Source organism: Alligator sinensis, unplaced genomic scaffold (genome assembly GCF_000455745.1).
Source record: "Alligator sinensis unplaced genomic scaffold, ASM45574v1 scaffold1355_1, whole genome shotgun sequence".
NCBI classification, from domain to species: Eukaryota; Metazoa; Chordata; order Crocodylia; family Alligatoridae; genus Alligator; species Alligator sinensis.
The window spans coordinates 146,767-165,919 of record NW_005842435.1 but is presented as its reverse complement, the minus strand read 5'-3'; the positions used below and the strand labels follow the sequence as shown (position 1 = coordinate 165,919).

The window sequence follows — 19,153 nt, the reverse complement described above, 5'->3', positions numbered from 1 at the left end:
TCAGGTGAGTGGGGGGCGCAACTGGGCATGCATGCAGGTAGGTAGGGGGGTGTAGGCATGCGTGCATGGGGGAGGGGAGCAAGACACATCCCTGTGGAGCTGCGGGACTCGGCAGTGATCGTTCCTAAGGCAGGGGGCCAGGAGGGTTATATGTGCAGCCAGCCTGGGGGGATGGGGGACTGTGCTTGAGAACACCTGCCACCCTGTCCTAGGTTGCTTCGGGAGCTGCCGGGGGGGGAGAAGAAGGGAGTTTGGTGGGAGAAAGAAAGGCACAAAGGGGTGGCCTGTGTGTTTATGCCCCTCGCCTGCCATGCCCTGAAAGCAGCGGCCTTTTGCCTGCCGCTGCCCCTTCACTTTTATTTTTCTTCCCTGGCACCTTGCAGAAATGCCTTAGCTGGCAACCGGTTTGTTTGCTGGCAGAACCGGCCCCTTCTAGCCTGACAGGTAGCATTGCCAGTGGATGGAAAAGCCGTGAGACAACGTTTTACGGCAGCTGTCCTGCTCCTTGTTGGTATCAAAACATTTGTTTTTTTTAGAAAATCCCAGTACTTAAAATTAAAAAAAAAGCCTCCACCCACACTAAGTTGTCATAGCTAACCTCTGGCATGTAAGCATAGTCAAAGGTCAGGTCCTTGTGCAAAGGGCAACTTCTTCAAATAGTTTTTGAAGTGATCTTAAAAGATGCACATGCTAAGCGCCCCCATTTAGCCCAACTTTCCTAATATTTTCCCCCCATAATTTTGGTTTTGTTAAGTAGGGTTGGCTTATTTTCCTGGTTTGTATTTTTAAAAAAGAGGTCCTTTGGATTGATCACAGTTATGTTACAGTAGCTTTATAGGTACTAAAATGGACTGAAAATGAAAGTGAAACTGTATAGTCACGTGGCAATATAGGAGCAGGGAATTAAATACCTTGAATAGAGAAAAGCAAACTATAAACATAGAATTAAAAATCTTATCTGACATATGTATATATGTATAGAGGTGTGTGCGTATGTTATAATTAATAGACGCTAAGGAGTCCAGTGTGTTCCAAAACATCCAATTTGGTAGCAGTGTCCGTCAATAGTACTTCTTGTCCCCCTGTTAAAGACTTAATTGTGTTGAGCATAATGGTGAAGTTTAGATATATCTCATGGTGAATTATTCTTTAAGCAAAGGTTTTTTTCATCCTGATTAGCCAGTTGTAAGCACATGATTTGTAAATGCCCAAAGTGGCCATGGTTCTGTAAATTGGACATGACCCGCTAGGTCATGTCGACTTCTCAACAAAATATTATTGTTTGCTTTTCACAGCTGGCTTGAAATGGAGGTAGGGTTTTTTTCTGGGTTCTTTGCTTAATTGTAAGATGCCTCAAACAAATTCCACCCCTTCCAGGCAAAAATGGGAGCAGGAGGGAAGGGGGTGGAAAGGCAGAGTGGAAATGCACTGGGCCCAAACTGTCTGGTACTTGCAAAAATAGGACTTGACAAGCAGAATAATCACAGCTGACACATGATTTATTGACTTCATCCCATCACATGGCGGGTCCTCAATAAGCAGAGAGTAGGCTGGGACTGGATTCTTGCATTGGTCTCGGAGCGTCACTAGAAGTGGCACTGGTCAGGCTGCAGTTGGAGTACTGCATCCAGTTCTGGGCGCCGCACTTCAGGAGGGATGTGGACAGCATTGAGAGGGTCCAGAGGAGGGCCACGTGCATGATCAGGGGGCAGCAAGGCAAGCCCTACGAGGAGAGGCTAAGGGACCTGAACCTGTTCAGCCTCCACAAGAGAAGGCTGAGGGGGGATCTGGTGGCCATCTGCAAACTGGCCAAGGGAGACCAGCAGGCAATGGGAGAGTCCCTGTTCCCCTGAGCACTACCAGGAGTGACAAGGAACAACGGCCATAAGTTGACCGAAAGTAGATTCAGACTAGACATCAGGAGGTGCTACTTCACAGTCAGAGCGGCTAGGACCTGGAACCAACTTCCAAGGGAAGTGTTGCTGACTCCTACCCTGGGGGTCTTTAAGAGGAGGCTAGATAATCACCTAGCTGGGGTCGTTTGACCCCAGTACTCTTTCCTGCCATGGCAGGGGGTCGGACTTGATGATCTGCTCAGGTCCCTTCCGACCCTGCCAACTATGAAACTCGCTGTTGGCTCTAATCTATTTATTTTATAGGAAATAAAACTTATTAGTTTATTGTCACTAAAATCACCCTGATAACTGAAAGATATTAAGTGATTTCATTTTAATGGTTTGTGTAGTAGATTTTCTGAATTTATATGATTTTAAAGTCCAAAGTTGTTCAGAATCTAAAGACTGCTAGAGTCTGAGCAGTCTTTAATAAATTATTCTAGATTGCTTTTTTTTAAATCCAATATTAAGCTTTGAAGCCAACTGATACTTTAAGAAAAAAAAGGGGACATGGTTGGGATATCTGTGGCATTTATATGTTGGTTTTGTGGTAGGAGCTGTGCCAAGTGGTGAGTAAGTGAATCACCATGTGACCTAAGCAGCAAGTTGATGCCAGTTGTATGTAAAACAACTTCTCTCTCCCTGCAGGGGGTCAAATTGAAGGTGGAGAACAATGGTACCCTTCCAGTTTGTTCTTGCATGAGACACTGGAGTCATGTTGTTCATCATATATCTTGCAGACAATAAACATATGGTTGTGTATGCCAGGAATGGCCAACCTGCAGCATGTGTGCCACAAGTGGCACAAGCAGCCTCTGTGTGTGGCATGTGGCAGATTGTAGAAAGGGCAGGGAACAAAAAGAAGAGCAGCAGATCAGGCAGGAGAGGGGGATTGGAGTGGCACTCAGGGAGGGCATAGGCTTAATTTGGGGCATCCTGCCAGAGAAGTTGATCCTTACCAGCATATACTGTTTGGCTTCCACTTTGGTCAGACAATCTGTGCAAGTCTGACTGTTTTGCCTTGTGAGCTGGGCTCCTCCTTTATTTTGGTGGGAATGAGGAGAGACTTGCAAATGCTACCCATTGGCAAATCAGCATGAGATGCCATGCATCCTAAATTGTGTGGATCTGCACCGCTCCCTTGCTTCTTTCATAAGGTATGAAATAGTTAAATACTCAAATTTGAATGGTTGCCACTGGCTGATTGACTGGCAGGGAGAGGAATGAGAAAACCCACACCTTTCAGAGCTAATATTCCAGGCTGTCTGTAGACTCAGTCCACTTCAGTTTTTATATATATATATAATATATATATGGCGTATATTTCTGAGCTTTCCCATCACAACCATTCAAGCTAGCCATTTAAACTGGGAAGGAGGATCACTAGGGTTCTGGAGACAGAGTAAGTTTCTCTCTACAGTCCAGTTACATCATCAGAAATGGCCTGTGCCTGGTTGAGGAAGGATTTCCTGGCAGAGGAACTGCAGAGGACAACCAAAAGGCTGCCGTCCCCTCAGAAGCCTTAACAGAGGAGGCAAAGCAGAAGATGGAAAGGACCTCCAGGCCTATCTATGTGATGCCAAAGGCCTCCCCAGTTGGGCAAAGCAAAGCATGAAGGAGAAAATGGAAGAGTGACTTGTAATTGTCATAGGCTCTGCCCCCCTACCTAGCATTTTCAGAGAGCTGACAGCATGTCGTTTGGAGGTGTAACATTATGGGGTTCTGCTGAAGGATCCTCCACAGTTGTTGAATGAGTCACTTTTTGCTGCCCCCTCCGGGAGAAGCACCTGCCAATTTAGTGTCTCACTGATCTGTAAAACAGAGTACCATTCGGACCCTGGCTCTCTCAGGAGAAATAAAACTGGCCAGTCTAGCTAGATTTGATAAGTCCCTTCTGTGGGATATTTAGTTCGGTCTGGACAAGTCTCAAGTTTTACTTTCAGCTGGGGGTTTTTTCTGCCTCTTGCTTCCCCCCCCTGTGTGTATTGTTTCTTGATCTTACCTGAAGCTGGATGTTTAAGGAATAATTTTCAATTCTGAGTGATGTCATTTCACCTCTCATAGTTTTGCAGGACTTGAGGCTCCTTCCTCCTTAGAGAAGAAAGGAGATTCTTAATATAAACTTCACCCTAAAAATTCTGTGTAAAGGACAGAGAAGACTCAGACATGGTGAGTAGGGGTCTAGGTTTTTGATTCTGAGCAACTCTCTGACCAATGATACCAGAAGCTGTTCCTGCCCATGGAGTTTCATTCCCCAAGTGACTGGGAAGAATCCCTGTGCCTGGATTTGCTCATCTAGTTAGTCCTGTAGAAGGATGGATGAAGCTGCACAAGCATGCAGCAGATTTAGAGTCCAGGGAAGTGTGCACCAAATATTTTAATATGAGGGGTTGTTTCTCAATCCTTGTTCTTATCCATGCTGCTCAGTTTGGATGTTGTCCTGGTACTTCAGCCATTTAGCACACTTTCAGCCTGCACCTGCACTTTATTTCCAGGTTGCCTCTGGAATTGCTGCATCAGCTGATAGGAACAAGTGCTCTAGGCACTATTTTCTTGACACAGATGCCACTGCAGATGGAGTGCAGGTGAATTATACCAACTGTGCCATGCTTAACCTTTCCCTAAATATTCCCGTTTATTGTCAGAAACCAAAAAGGGCTGGACTCTGGCCTCTAATAACCTCCAGAGTCTGTTCTTGTCCTGCTGCTTTCTCTGCCTTTGTTATATTTTCCTTGTGTCTTTTGACTTTTAAGACTGTATCATATTAAATTAGTTATGAGTCAGAAAAAGACAAGTTGGATCATTCAGTCTGACAGCTTCTTCATTTCCACTAACATTTTATCTAACTCGCAGTGGAAGCCCAGCCTGTGGGGTCCCTCGGGTACTTTTTCCCTTGGGAGTCCATTCTGCTGACCAGTCCTGTCTGCCCTACTACATAGTATCCCAAATGGCTGTTAATATTTCTTGTAGTGAAATCTGATTTTGCTGTACTAGGAGAAAAGTTGTTTTGCTAGTCACAGCCAGGCTGATAGGCGTGAAGGCATTGACAATTTGTCAGAACATGTCAGGAAGAACTGTCTTTTTATTAAAAAAGAAAAAATTTCAGCATCATCTTCCAACCTGATTTTTTTTTTTGTGCTAATATTAACTGTAGGATTGACAGCTCTGGAGTGTGAAGTTCTCTGTTTGCAGACCAGGTAGACAGCACAGCCAGTGGTAGTGCAAGCTCTTCCGGCGCTGTCCTGCTATCTTGTTTCTGCTGTGACTTAGAGCAGTGGTTTTCAAACCTCCTCAATTGTGGGGGCCTTTCATATCACTTCTTCTGTCGTGGTACCCTTACCCCTATCTTGTGAGCTGACTGGGAACCAGGCAATCCAGCCTGGCAGTGATGGCATACCTCCTCTTGGCTAGCTCTGCCATTATCTTCAATCTCTCTGCAGGACCCGTGATGACTTATCATGGTATAATGAAGTTTGAAAATCACTTGGAGGATTGCTTCTAGGTGAGATTAAAGTAATTCACGACTGATAATGCTTTAATCCTTGGTTTTTCTGTTGTTCTTGCCAAGAATGCTAGTCAGTCAGTTAGGGTGGAGTGTTTGGTAATATGGGTGCCTTTAATATGGGTGCCCATGGGTGATTGAGAGCAACTAAACTCATTTTGCATGTTCCTGAATAGCTGTCAGTTACTAATAACTCGTTACTAATAACTAGCCTAGACTGGATTTAACTTGGCAATCTAAAAGTGGAAAGCTGTTTTCCCACTACTAGTTCTTCTCCCCAGACCTTCCCCTTCACCCTCTCTTCAATATCATTCCATCTCTCTTGAGGAGTATGGTAACAAGCTAATGAATAGGGAGTGCTAGCAGTTATGAAGAAAACATGAGCTCCATGGTTTACCCAAATCTGTTTCCCAACCAAAAATCCTTTCTTTGGAGTGTACTTCTGAAGAGGCAAGTGCTTTATGGTCAGAGCAGATTGCTGCACAGGCTGATGGGTGCATGCAGCATGAGAGCACCTGCAGTAAGGGCCAAAATCAACTTAATAAATATGGGAGCATTGTTGCAAGTGTTTATTCTTGTGCAGACAAGCAAGTGGTGGCACGAGGAGTTCAAAAATCAGGACAGAACTGTGCAGGCCGGGCGGGAGCCGGGCCCCTTTTCGTGCTCTGCGCGGGCTGTGGCCAGCATCCCGGGCACACGGGGTCGGAGAGAACGGGCGACACGCTAGAATTAGGCACGGACTCGTAATGGTAAATTGAAAGATTGTTTACTTACACCAAAGATGGTTGCGGTGCAGGCTGGAAAATGTACTTGAGTTGCGGTTACAGACAAAACAACACGAACGACCACGTGGAGTTTGCTAGGCTCCACGGAAACAGAGCTCCGGATGCCCTGAACAAGCGCGCCACCGAAATAGAAACTTCGTAGATACGTCTTATAAAATTATCGCTCGAAGACGGGAAGAGGTGGGCGATGGATCAGGTCGCCAAGCTCCTCTGAATCTCACACAGGGTCTCTATTACCCTGCCGTGTACCCAGAGTCCCCACGAGATGGATGTGGAGTCCTCTCCGGCTTGGGCGGAAACCTCTCAAGCATCTTATACGGCTAACAGGCCAATCGTTAGCCGCCACGTAGGAATAATTTAGAACTAGCCAATAGCGGGGAACAAATTTGCATGCGGGTGGCGGGAACTCCTTTGCACCGTGCATTTCTCTTGCAACTTGAGCAATGCACCCTGCAAAGGAAGCTACAGATTGGCGGGAAATTTTCCCTTGCACCGGGGTTCTCCTCTGCAGCAGAAAACTCCACCGTGCAACGAAGCTGTAATTTAGAGGGAATAATTCTAGTGCCAAAGCACACACAAAATCATACCTTTGGGTTATGACAAGAACAAGCACACAACTTAAGCTGCTGAAAATTGACCTAGAAAACATACTATTTTGTTTATCTGACTCGTGGCTTTTGAATCCTTCGTGGTAAGGAGATTTTTCAGAATTGCATTTGTTAGATTGGGTCGATCTAAAGAGAGACTGGGTGCCACAACTCTGAATGTGCCTGGTTACCAGAATGAAATCCAAAGCTTCAAGTTAGACTCTTAGGTCCCATATATATTTTATGGAGAGAGCGAGGAGGTTCAGAAAACCGGTATGCTGAGCAGCATGTTGCTGCAAACTAGCCAGTAGGAAATGCCATGCATGCAATTGCCTCTAAAATTCCACTTCTCTAGAGCAGGGGTGTCAAACATGGCCTATGGGAAGATCTGGGGAGCAGGGAGTATATCCGTCTACTTGCAACCCAGAGCTGCCTACAGGTATCCTTTAAAAGAACTGGTGGCAGAAAGAAGAGGTAATGGTCATGCCTGCCTTTTATCCAATAGCCTAATGCAATGATTCTCAACCAGGGTGCCACAAGCAACTTCTAAAGGTGCTGCACAATATTAGCATTGGTAGGTGTGCAAACACCTATTTGTGATTCACAAGATAAACCCAGAGATTTCAAATGGATCAACACAGGTCGCCATGCTTCCTGTGTGAGTACTGCAAATGCTAGGCCAGTGGTTCTCAACTTTATTAGACTTGAGGCAGCCCTCGGAAAATGCCAGCTCTTAGCTTTCACTCAGTTCTTGATTATGGAAAAATTATAGAAGAGTTCTTCTTGTGCTATTCACCTTGCTTAGGGCTACTGGAGAAAACTCAAATTTTAAGAAGAGCATAGGATAAGAAGCTACAGAACAGAGATTCTCAACCAAGATGCTGCAACCTCCTTAGCAGGGTGAGGTGTGAAAATGTTTGCATGTGATTCACAAGATAAGCCCAGAGATTTCAAACAGGAATCAGTAGTGTCCAAAAAAATCTTACCTATTGGTTTGTCTGTGGTCATTGCAAATTCATTCTCGGTAACTGTGGTTTAGCCAAAGGCTTAGATGATTAGGCAAATTATAGGATAAGAGGTGGAGAATGGGCGTGGAGCTCTCATATTGTATTACCACTCATAGGTGTTAATAGATTTGTATAAAAGTAATGTTCCTTTCAAGTAGACTTTGCTATTAATTCAGCCAGTTTCACTTGAAGAACAAGTTCAATTGGTTTTCTTGTCCAACAAAATTTGCAGTGCATGCTTCTTTTTATTAAAATCCTATTAGTCAAAAAGAAAAAAAAAGTATTGCAAAACACAAGTTTTTGATCCAAGTTTTGTATGTCCTCTTTGCCAATATCTTTGGTTTTTAGATCTTAAATAGAAACCATGAGTGAGATTTTTCAGCAGTAAAAAGTGATTTGAGGGGGTCCTGGCTTTGGAGTGTTTCATCTTCTTTCGTATGGGTGACTTGGAGCAGCAATTATAACTCCAGTTTAAGGTTAGTTAACCAGTCTAATGCTCTTGAGGAAAGGGAATATACCTTTGCAATGTCACCATCAAATTTGTGTAGAGGGCAGAGTGTTGTTATGTGGTCTGTAGTTTGATTGGGGTTGCCACAGTCACTTTCTGCATAACACCTAATACAGCATCTGTGCATCAAGTGACCGCAGTGGCTATGCCCAGTTCGGACCTGATTTAGAACCTTCCATGTTTTTCATGGAAGGTCAAAACCAGGAGGCTTTATTGTTGGGTCAGAAATTAGATTTTACTCCAGATGGTGGTTTCATTCCATACTTTTGTCCAAGCTGCCTGGACTGTCGTGTCCTACAAGGGCTTGTACATGTGTCCGCAAAGGTTTCCAGGAGACCAAGGATTGAGCCAGGACAGTGGTTCCCAAGCTTTTTTTCTGCACCCTGCTGCTGAGAGCGGAGTGCGGCGGCAGGGTTGGGGGAGCATCCAGCACACGGTGCGGCTCATCTTTTCTGTGCATCACTACCGGCATTGCCCCCACGATCCTCATTTGGGTCTCAACCCGGGGTTAGGAACCACTGAGCTAGGAGGTTCTTTAAACCTCTCTGGATGGGGAGGTCTGGGTTGTCATTCGTGCGGACAACCTCTCTGTATGTAGCTTCATCACTGTGAATGTCTGGAGAAGCAATGTTGGCCAGCACTGGTAATCATTGTATATTGGTGTAGATTTCAGATTTTGGGTGGTAGGACACATTGTGGAATTTAACTGAACATCCATGCATTTGGCATGAGCATTAGCAACCCAGACAGGTGCACAGTACTCACTCGTTGAGAAAACCAGTGCCATAACAGAGGCGCAGAGTACTCCCACAGTGGCACCCCAGCTCGTTCCAGCAAGTTTTTGCACTATGTTCACCCAACTCTTGATCTTCACAACTGTTTTTTGAAGATGATTACGAAAGGTTAAGGTACAGTCGAGTGTTGCTCATAGGTAGGTCAGAGTTGGATCACGTTGTAATTTTTCTCCTCAAAAGGTGACATTGAGATTAACATGTTCTTTGTGGTTGTTGAGGTAAAACACTCAGATGAAGGACTCTAGTTGGATTCAGTCACAGCCTTCACTTGCAGAAATATTCTGCCATTATTGACAGGTCTAATGTCAGCATGTCTTCAATCTTTTTGAAGGTCCTTGCCTGTGCGGTTAGTGCCAGGTCATCGACATGTGCAAATTTCCTCAAAGAGGTAGCAAGTATATCACTTATTAGTGTTGAAAACGGTCGGAGCAAGAACATTTTCCTACAGGAGGCTGTTATTTAGTGTCCTTGGTGTGCTCATTTTGTCTTGGAAGTACACATGTCTGTCAGTTCCCCAGAAAGGTCCACAAAGACAGAGCAGCTTGACACCCAAAGTGACCTGAGGTTTCAGAGGGTGAGTGGCCTGTAATTTCTGGGGACCCTTTTGAGGGATGTCGTTATGGGCACTCAGAAAAACAAGGAACCTTAGGCTCTAGTCACTTTTGAAAATGTTGATCCTTTTATTTAGATACTAATGGAGGAATGAGAGTTTCTTTCGCAAATGCAGTTCATAAGTGCAGAGCTCCAGATAAATGACACTTCTCTTTGTGTGGGCATGGAATAGATGGCAACCTGCAGGCTTTGAAGTAGTTCTCATGCCATATGTCTCCATTATGCACTGATACATTGGTCCGATATCAGATCTGCACCAATATAAAGACAATTGACTATATCAGAAATTGTCCTGATGTGGCCGATAATTCGTCCGATAAATGCCCATGCATGCGCGCAGCATGCAGGCAGCAAGGAGCATAGCCTGGCAGTGTGGAGAGCTGCGTGTAGCTGATAAGTCAGTTGTGATGGAAGGGGAGGGGGAGGAAAGAGGTATGGGTGGGGGAGCAGATTAATGCCCCCGCAGTGAGGGGGAGGGAGTGGGGCTGGGGCTGGGGTAGGCACTGCCCGGGCAGGGCAGGGCAGGTGTGGGATGGAGCCATGGCTTGTCCAGGGCAGCAGTGGCAGTGCTGGGAGAGGGCTGTGGGATGGCTACAGCGAAAGTTCTTCTCCCCTCCCCATTACTCCTCTTTCCAGTGCCATCTCTGCCTGCCCTGAGCACAGCACTGCAGCCTTACTCTGGCTGGGCTGCACCTGCAGGGGGTGTTGATCTACCCTCCCCCTCCCTCCCCCGCCCCTCTTCCCCTCTCCTCCCCTTTCACCACAACAGACTTATCAGCTGCACGCAGCTGTATCAGAAATCGGATTGGTGTTGGCTGATGTGCCTCCCAAAAAATTGGTTATCAGTATTGGTGCACCTTTAATTATCTTCTGTCCCTCTTACTGTGTCATTGTTTCTCTGTTTTCCAGCCACACAGGCTTGGCTTGGTCTTCATGTACTGCACTTACGTATTTGTGTTAAACTCTGGCACTAATGAAATTGAAATACTTAAGAGGCTCCACTCATTTTGCTGCACCCTCTGCTTTGCAGCTAACCCAAGGAAAACAGTTCCTCCAAAGCATTCATGAAAAATATCACTAGTAGGCTCATTAAATGAAGGTGGTGCAATAGAGCTCTTTAGAAACAGGACTCGGTGTTGCTAAGTGAATTTTTTACAGCCACCCTTCAGCAAGGGGAATAGTCAACACTGCCAGAAGTGGTTCAGTTCTGCACCTTCCATGAAGACAGAATTGATTTTGGAGCTTCTTTTTTTTAAATAGATTTCAAATATATAGTGATATTACTCACTTAGAACAATGGAAATGAGATGTGAAGAGAACCTGTCCTAAGCTTAATAACAGTCTATTAATAAATGTATCCTAGGACAGAGGGAATTAGAAATAATATTAATGGGAATATCTTATTGCTGGGCATTCATTAATACACCATAATTACAGCGCATTTAGTACCTGTAATAACACATACTAACTTAATGCTCCCTAATCAGTGCTACTGCACAGTAGCACTGGCGCACACTTCTTTGTGACACTAATGCACAGTAGACTTTCTGCTGTGCATTAGCACAGTTTTTGCCTGCTGCACTAATGCTTAGTAGAATTAGTCTACTGTGCATTTAGCGTCTCATGTAGATGTGCCCACTGGGAAGTTAGACAATTATCCTCCAAGCTTCTGAAGCCTATGGGCCATGATCTGCACTCATTTTTGCTGATATAAATTTGGAGTAACTCCACTGATTACAGTAGTGTCCAGATTTAATGTCAGAACTGAGATTAGCATCTTTCGCCACCTACCTAGGTGGCTAAAAACATGCAAGCGTTTCTAAGGCACATAGGTGAGAGTTTGAACCCCTTAAAGAGAGACCTGCTGCTGTGGCCAAAGGTAATAGTCTAGTCTTTCATATGCAAAAATAGCATGGGGAACTTGCAGGTGTGAGCAGATGCAGTCTAGCAAAGCACTCTTTCTTAATGAGTTGCTCTGTTAATTGTCTGGTCAGTCACTTTTAATATATTTACTTAACTGTTAGTATTCCTTATCTTTAAAGTATTTCTGAAAGTTTTTCTAAGGGCTTAATCCCCATCAACAAACAAGTCTTGCTTCGTTCTGAATACTTAAGAGAAAGGTCAACCCTCTAAGAAGTAACAGCTGCAGCTCATTTACTTGGGGGAAAAAAAAAAAAAACCCCCCCCCCCCCCCGCCAACTTTCCTTTCTCATACCTCTGTTCTTTACTCACAGAGAAGTGTTGCTGGACCACAGGTCTTTAACTGAGAAGTTCTGTTGCTGTTCCCCAGTGTGCCACTGTTGTGCCAGTGCCATTGTGCAGTCCCTAACCCCTAAGCCTGAAGGTGTTCCACGTTTCATAAGGCCGGTGTTATAACTGAGCCAGGAACAAGCTGCAGGAGCTGCTGACACCCTGTGGAGTGGAAGGCCTCCTTCCAGTGCCTCTCTAAAAAGGGAGAGAGATGTAGTATTTGTTTCCAAGATTAGTTTCTTAGGGTTTTTTTTTTTCTTCATCAGCTTCTCTTAATAACCCCATAAACAAAGTGGTGGCCTGAGCCTGCTGCTAAGTTTAACCCAGTATACAATGTCTTAAGTGGCTTGTGTGTGTTTTCATCAATATGTTTTGCCAGCTAATTATTGATATGGTTTGAGATCAGATTTGCCTATCCCATACAGACCTATTTGCTCTCTCCAAGTTCAGCCCTACACACCTCTATGTGCACTTCTCCACCTGCATTTGGTGCTGGGTTACTTCCTTTAATCATGCAGGGAGGTTCATGAAGCGGGGGCCGTTGCTAGTGTTACATCCTGGAATGAACTATTCTCTGTTGTTTAATGCTTATAGCTCTCTTAGACCATCTCCTCGTAGGCAAGGAAAAGAGAGCACCATGGTATTGTTTGCAACTTGTTTAAAATGTTCATAATACTATGAAAGGTTTTAGCACTGCTCCTCTGACTCATGCACTTTTATCTGAAAATCATGCTAGCTGCAGCATGCTGGAGATTAGCTCTTTTTAACGTAGTACAGTAAAAGCCGCATTATCCAGCATCTTACAAGCCGGCACGCTCTATTAACTGGCATGCCAGCTTGTAAGGTAAAAGCAAAACTGGAAGTTCCCACTGTGACACTTCCGGTTTCGCCAAGCCCCCACGGCCCAGGGCAAAGCAGCCTGCTCTGCCAAGCCCCTTCGATAACAGTTCTTTTTCCCCTTTCTCTTCTGCCCCCCTCCTTATCCCTTGCAGCGGGAGGGGCAGTGGTGCACCAGATTCGGCAAGAGAGGCAGCGGCCCGAACAGGCAAAGACGCCTTTTCGGGCCTCTCAGGTAACTGGCACATTTGGTTATCTGGCACCCCCCATTCCCCACGGGTGCCAGATAACAACGCTTTTGCTGTACAAGCTTTCTTACATAATTCAGGGTCATAAATCTGATTCTTCATTTGGCATGAAAACCATACTAGAAATCTACTTGGAATAGCTATGTTGAAACTCAGTTGGAGCTGACACAGTTCTGCTGTCACTGTGGATAGGACCTTATGCCTTGTACTTGGACCTTGGCAGGCAGAGGAGTATATTGTACTGTTACTTTAATTTAGTTCTGCCATACGGCATAATACATGAAAGGGTTGTATATGGTTTGATCTAGTTGAGAGCTGCAATAAGACTTGCAGGCTGTCTGGATCACCCTTTCAGGAATACATTTTTCTCTCTGTGTATAATTTTCAGGAATTAAATTGTCCATGTATTGCACCCTGCAGAAATGTATTCAATCAGCTGCTACACAAAATGGTTACCTTTTAAAATAAAGTGGGGAAGAACTTTCTTGTTAAAATGAAGCACAGTACTGTGTAATTAAGCAAGGGGTGAGAACTGAACTCCCTGAAACTCTATAACTGTTCCATTGATTTTTTTTTTTTGCCTTGGTTTTCAGCAGATGCCCTTGGCTGCTTTTCTCCCCTTCTGTGGAAATGAGGATTATACTTTTCTAGTTATTTTAGGCTCCGTTAATATTTGTTCAGTGAACTGAAAATAAAGACAGCTATACAAATGCTAAATATTTTATTATTTCACCTCAGGAATTGTCAAGCACAAGGAGAAAAGGTTTCCTGATGGAACATGCGGCCCCTTTCTCTGCTTTCCTGACTGACCGCTTTGGACGTCAGCACAACTACTTGCGGATCTCCCTGACTGAGAAATGCAACCTCAGATGTAAGTCCGCCTGTCTTCACTCTGCTTGTCTTGGTGAAGTTCATATACCCCATGGGATGTAGGAGCATGTGCTTATCGGCCAAAACTTGCATTAGGTTTGCTATAGCTGACTCAGTTATCTGTTGTTGCGTATCTCATTTTGATGAAGTCACATAAAGGGTCAGAAGAGATCGTAAGTGTTCTGAGCTGCTGAAGAGATGAGAGAACATGGGAGCTAATTCAAAGATCTGGCCAATTATGAACAAGAATGGTTTATTTTGAGTGAAAGGGCTTTATGCATGTGCCTGTTAGCACCAGCACACAAATTCATGCTAACTATATCACACACATTCATGCTAACTATACATTCTTACACACAGGCAGAATCTGTATACCTATGAGAGACCAGCTCTCTAAGTCTGTATGGATCTTTGGGACTGGTCCTGCCCTTATCCATTGCAGGGTCTGTCCTGTATTGAGACTAGGTTAGGTGGTGACCTGGGGCAGCGTCCTTCCAAAATGTACAATGGTTAACATGATTTTTAAAACCTCAAGAGTGAGTGACAGTTGTCTAAAAAGTAAGCAGGCTGCCTTGCTTGTGGGTTTCTAGTTTGACTCTGCAAAGCAGAGCAGTTTTTAAGAACCACACGTTATAGGCAGTTGCTACGCAAACAGCTCCCAAGTGCACTAACACTTTGATGTCAAGGGTTGATCCAGCCCTTTACTGATGATTGCATTTGTCATGTTTCTGAACTGGTTGCTGCAGGTCAGTACTGTATGCCAGAGGAGGGTGTTCATCTGACTCCCAAATCCGAGCTGCTTACTACTCACGAGATTATCACCCTTGCCAGACTCTTCGTAAAGGAAGGCGTGGATAAGATTCGACTAACTGGTGGAGAACCACTCATCCGGCCTGATGTGGTTGATATTGTGGGTGAGTTTCTGGTCAGACTTATTCAACTTTTGTTCTGCTCATGATATATGGGGACTCTTAAAGGCAACTCCTCTCACTTAAATTGAGCAGGGTTTCTTAGGGTGATCTGACAGCTCAACTCTTAGTGTAGTCTATTGTTCACAAATAGTAACCTTTTTGGACAATTCCATGCCCACCCCAAGCCCTTTGCAATGCAGGATTGCTCCATAAAGAAAACTAAGTGTTTGGGTTCAGTTCTGTTTAAGGCTCCCAAATGATGGGGGCTCTACCATTTCTATGTCTTTACTGGCCAGTGTCTTACTACTATACTGGCTATAGAGCCTGTGCACTGTGCCCATGTTCAGTGTCAGACAGAGTGAATTACATTGATTCAACCTGGAGATGGCAAATGCATGCATCACTCTGGTCAGGGGTGATAGGTGCCTCCTGAGTCTGGGGAGGGCACAATTTGTGGACGGGCCCGGGGGTGGCCAAAAGCCCCATATCCACTCTATACTTCTGTGCAACGGCTTAGTGCCCCACCCCACCCCCAATACACCGCCGGCCCGCGCTGTAAAAAAACTGCCCCGTTGAGTGGTGCTGAGAGGTGGGGAGGAAGGGGCACATACCCCCTCCGTACCCCACCCCCCACCAGTCACCTGTGACTCTGGTCAAGTTCCTGTCTTGGAGGAAGTGACAAAGATTCCTGGAAAGCAGAGGTGAACACAAGCATGTTTAGAAACTGATGTTATTTGGTCATTGAAGCTTAGTGAAGAGTCATAAGGGACCCAGAGGCTCTCTGCCACTTTGTTGAGTGAGACCTGTGTTACCTCAGTTGTGAGAGGAGAAAATGTCTGGGTTACATGCTTAAAATATTTCTCCTTTCTGACCAGCAACATGTTGGGTTTCCCTGGGTTCAGCTTGAGTCAGCTGCTTTTTCTTTTGCAAAATTATTTCTTGTGAGCCTATGATACCTTACTAATGATAGTGGTTGCATTAGGAGCAAATAAAGAGATGCTTAGTTGTGTGTAATTGGCAACTGAACCCAATGAGTCTGAAGGCCTCTTGCTGGACTTATGAAGGTGTCAAAGAAAGGGGTTAGTATTGAATGTGAAGGGCCTTCAGCAAGAATCCATTATCCATTGCAACCCCGAGTTTTTGTAGAGAAGAATGATTGGAGCTAGTTTCTGTCTAGTCCTGTTATGTCATGTACATTGACTAGCAATATATCATTATCCTCTCTGCCAAAGTCAACAAAAAGACCCAGCAGCATAAACATGGAGCTGAATGAATATGGAGGCATTTATGATACACATCCTATTGGTTGGCTACCTCACTTGTTCTGTACTGCTGATACCTTACTTTGTTTTCTCTGCTGTAGTGGAATAATCCTGTGAGAATTGCTTGTTTTGCTTAAAGAAAGATTCTTAATGAATTTAGGTATTCTTTGTGACACTGGCCTTTTAACGTTCTACATGAGTGCTTTGTCTGCCATGTTGGAAAGCTGGCAGACAAAGCAACTTGGAGATCATTGTGGTTGATGTCAGAAAAGCGGGTAGCATAGCCAAGGTGTCAGATGTAGTAGATACTGGGTCAGATGAGCTCATTGGTGTCATGGACTCTTTTGCATGTCCCCATGAAACCACGGAGAGTTGAGTCTGTATTATAATCATACATGTCTTTATTCTTATAGCTGTTGCATACCTTGTGATGCATGTATCTGGGATATAAAAGTAAAATCCCCAAATCAGTATCTTACAATTTACAATGAAGGGAACTCTCACTGAGCATGACAATTCCATCAACATTTTCTCAAGACTTTAAGGAGAAGTGGCTGAGGCACCATTACAGCAGTGATTTCAGGACAGGTTAGTTAAGATATTACTGTATTTACCTGAATCCAAGACAACTTCAAATTTTAAGATAACCCCCTTAATAACTAGATTCTCTACATGGAAAATTATAACTAACTTATAATTTTCCATTAAGACAATCTAATTAGTGGAACGTTGCCTTAAATTCATTGGCCTCCCTGCCCACTGCTGTCACTGGGAAAGCAGCAGCAAGGGGTCAGACCCCTGCCCCTTGTCCCTCCCATGTTAGTACCTGTGCCTGCCCCCTGCTCTTGCCCCCCACCTATGCCTGCCTCTCCACTACTTGCTTCCTTCACCCCCTGGTCCTCCTTGCAGACTTCCCACCTGCAGCCTACCCCCAGCCTAGTGCAGCCCAGCCCAGACAGGGAGAAGTGGTGGCTGGAGGGAAATGGCTACAGCAGAAGGTTGAGCAGGGGGGACAGCTGGAGGTAAGGGGAAAGGTTTCAGGTTTCCCTCCCTCCAACCCCATGGTCTGCCCCACACTTCCCCCAAATGCATTCCCTGTCCCCCAACAAATGAGCCATTCTGGCCCAGGGTATTCATAGAATGTAGGCTGGAAGGGACCTTGGAAAATGATCAGGTTCAGCCCCCCTGCACCAAGCAGGAAAGAGAGGTGGAGTCAAGTGACTCTAGCAAGGTGACTGTCCAGTCTCCTCTTGAAGATTTCCAGGGTAGGCAATTGCACCACCTCTGGAGGGAGCTTATTCCACAGTCTGGACACCCTAGCTGTGAAGTTTTTCCTAATGTTGAGCCTGAAATGATGTTCCAGCAGTTTGTGACCATTGCTCCTGGTTTTCCCCAAGGGTGCCCTGGTGAACAGTTGATGTATATCGGTGTTGTAGTGGTAAGCTACTACCAAGTCCCCTTTCAGCCTTCTCTTCTTCAGGCTGAAGAGTCCTAGGTCCCTCAGGCTTACTTCGTATGGCTTGCCTTGAAAGCCTCTGACTATATGGGTGGACCTTCTCTAGATTCTCTCGAGCTTTTCCACATCCCTGTTAAAGTGTGGCACCCAGAACTGGATGCAGTACTTCAGCTGCAGTCTCACCAATGCCAAGTAGAGCGAAAAAATTGCTTCCTTGGTTTTACGGGAGATGCATCGATTGATACATGCCAGACTCTTTTTTGCTCTGCTGGCTACAGCTTCATACTGCTGGTTCAGGCTCATACTGTGATCAGTTATTACCCCCAGAACTCTTTCATTTGTAGTGCTGGTCAGATTGGCATTGCCGAGCCTGTAGGTATGCAGGGGATTGTTCGTCCCCAGGTGGAACATTTTACATTTCTCAGTGTATGTGGTGGCTCAGCTTCAGCCCCAAGCCTGAGGCCAAAGCCAGAGCTCTGAGCCTCTGAGTACCAGGGGGCAGGTACTCGAATCCAGGACAAGGTTTTCTTTTCCCCATGGTGATTGGGGTGGGGGCATCATCTTGTATTTGAGTAAATATGGTAATTTTAGTGATGTGACTATCCCTGCAATGGAAGGGATCAGATTGGATGGATCAAAAAGCCTTTACAGATTTCAGTAGCTGTCTATGATGTTGAAACGTCAGCTTTGTGACATAGCCCATCTTGAGGGATGGATTCTGAGTAGAGTGAGAATACTGTGGGATGTGGGGTTTGGTTTGGTTTGGTTTGGTTAGGTTTTTTTTAAAGAGGCAAGCAGCTGCAGGTGGGTTTTGTTCTGCAGTTGGTTAGAGAGGTGGGATAAACTTTCTTGTTAGAAAGTTTAGCTCTTCCCTTAAAAGAGCTAAAAGCTGAAAATTGCTTAAGTAGTTGAGTTGAAAGCAAGATTCAATGAAACAAAAATTTTAGTGGCAGGGTAGGGGAAGAAGATAGATGGAATCTTTGTCTTCTGACCAGTCAGCACAAAAATGTGGCTGAAGTGAAGAATGAGTTGGTCAGTTCAATAGTTCTGCCTTGATTTAACTCTTAATAAAATTCTTTGGGTACTAGAGAATTGCTGTATTCCATATTTCACTTGTCTTGAAATGATAGCTGCAGGTACTTTTGCTAAATAGATTGAACAGTCAGCTAGTTTTACTGTAGCTTAAAAAAAAAAGTCACACTGGTATGTCCATAGTAGAGGGAAGTTATGGAACTAGGGCTATAAAATCTTTACTACCGTGGATCTCAGACTGTTTCAGTAACTCACAGTTCTGCAGATTTTCTGCAGCTAGTGAAATTAGCAAACCTGGCACTAAATGTTTTATCTTGCATTTTATAACTGCCTCTACACTTAGTCTATAATTTCCTATTATGTTTGAATTTGTCCTTGATTTTTTAATAGCCTGTTCGTCTTTTGAAGAATTCAAGAAATATAACTGGCCTGGATAGGTCTTGGTGATTTCCACAAAGTTTTTAACACTAACGTTTTGAATGCACTGGTGTGGCAGATATACATGCATGTCATTTTTCGTGGTCATATTTGATATGAACTTGTTGCTTCAGTCATGTCTAGAATGCAAAGGCTGCAGGCACTTTACCCCAGTAATGC

General features: G+C 44.7%; 1 protein-coding gene across 4 annotated transcripts in view; it reads left to right on the top strand.

Moving 5' to 3' along the window:
• Nucleotides 1–19,153, top strand: part of MOCS1 (molybdenum cofactor synthesis 1) — a 122,754-nt gene that overhangs the window by 65,101 nt on the left and 38,500 nt on the right. For 2 of the 4 annotated variants that reach the window (XM_014523029.2, XM_014523030.2), the window contains exons 2-3: nt 13,764–13,896; nt 14,642–14,809. In XM_014523029.2, coding sequence (XP_014378515.1) covers nt 13,764–13,896; nt 14,642–14,809 — 301 coding nt within the window. Of the gene's footprint in view, nt 1–7,645; nt 7,670–8,228; nt 8,253–13,763; nt 13,897–14,641; nt 14,810–19,153 lie in introns of those variants that run through there. The other 2 variants (XM_025211864.1, XM_025211863.1) reach the window with 2 other exon arrangements.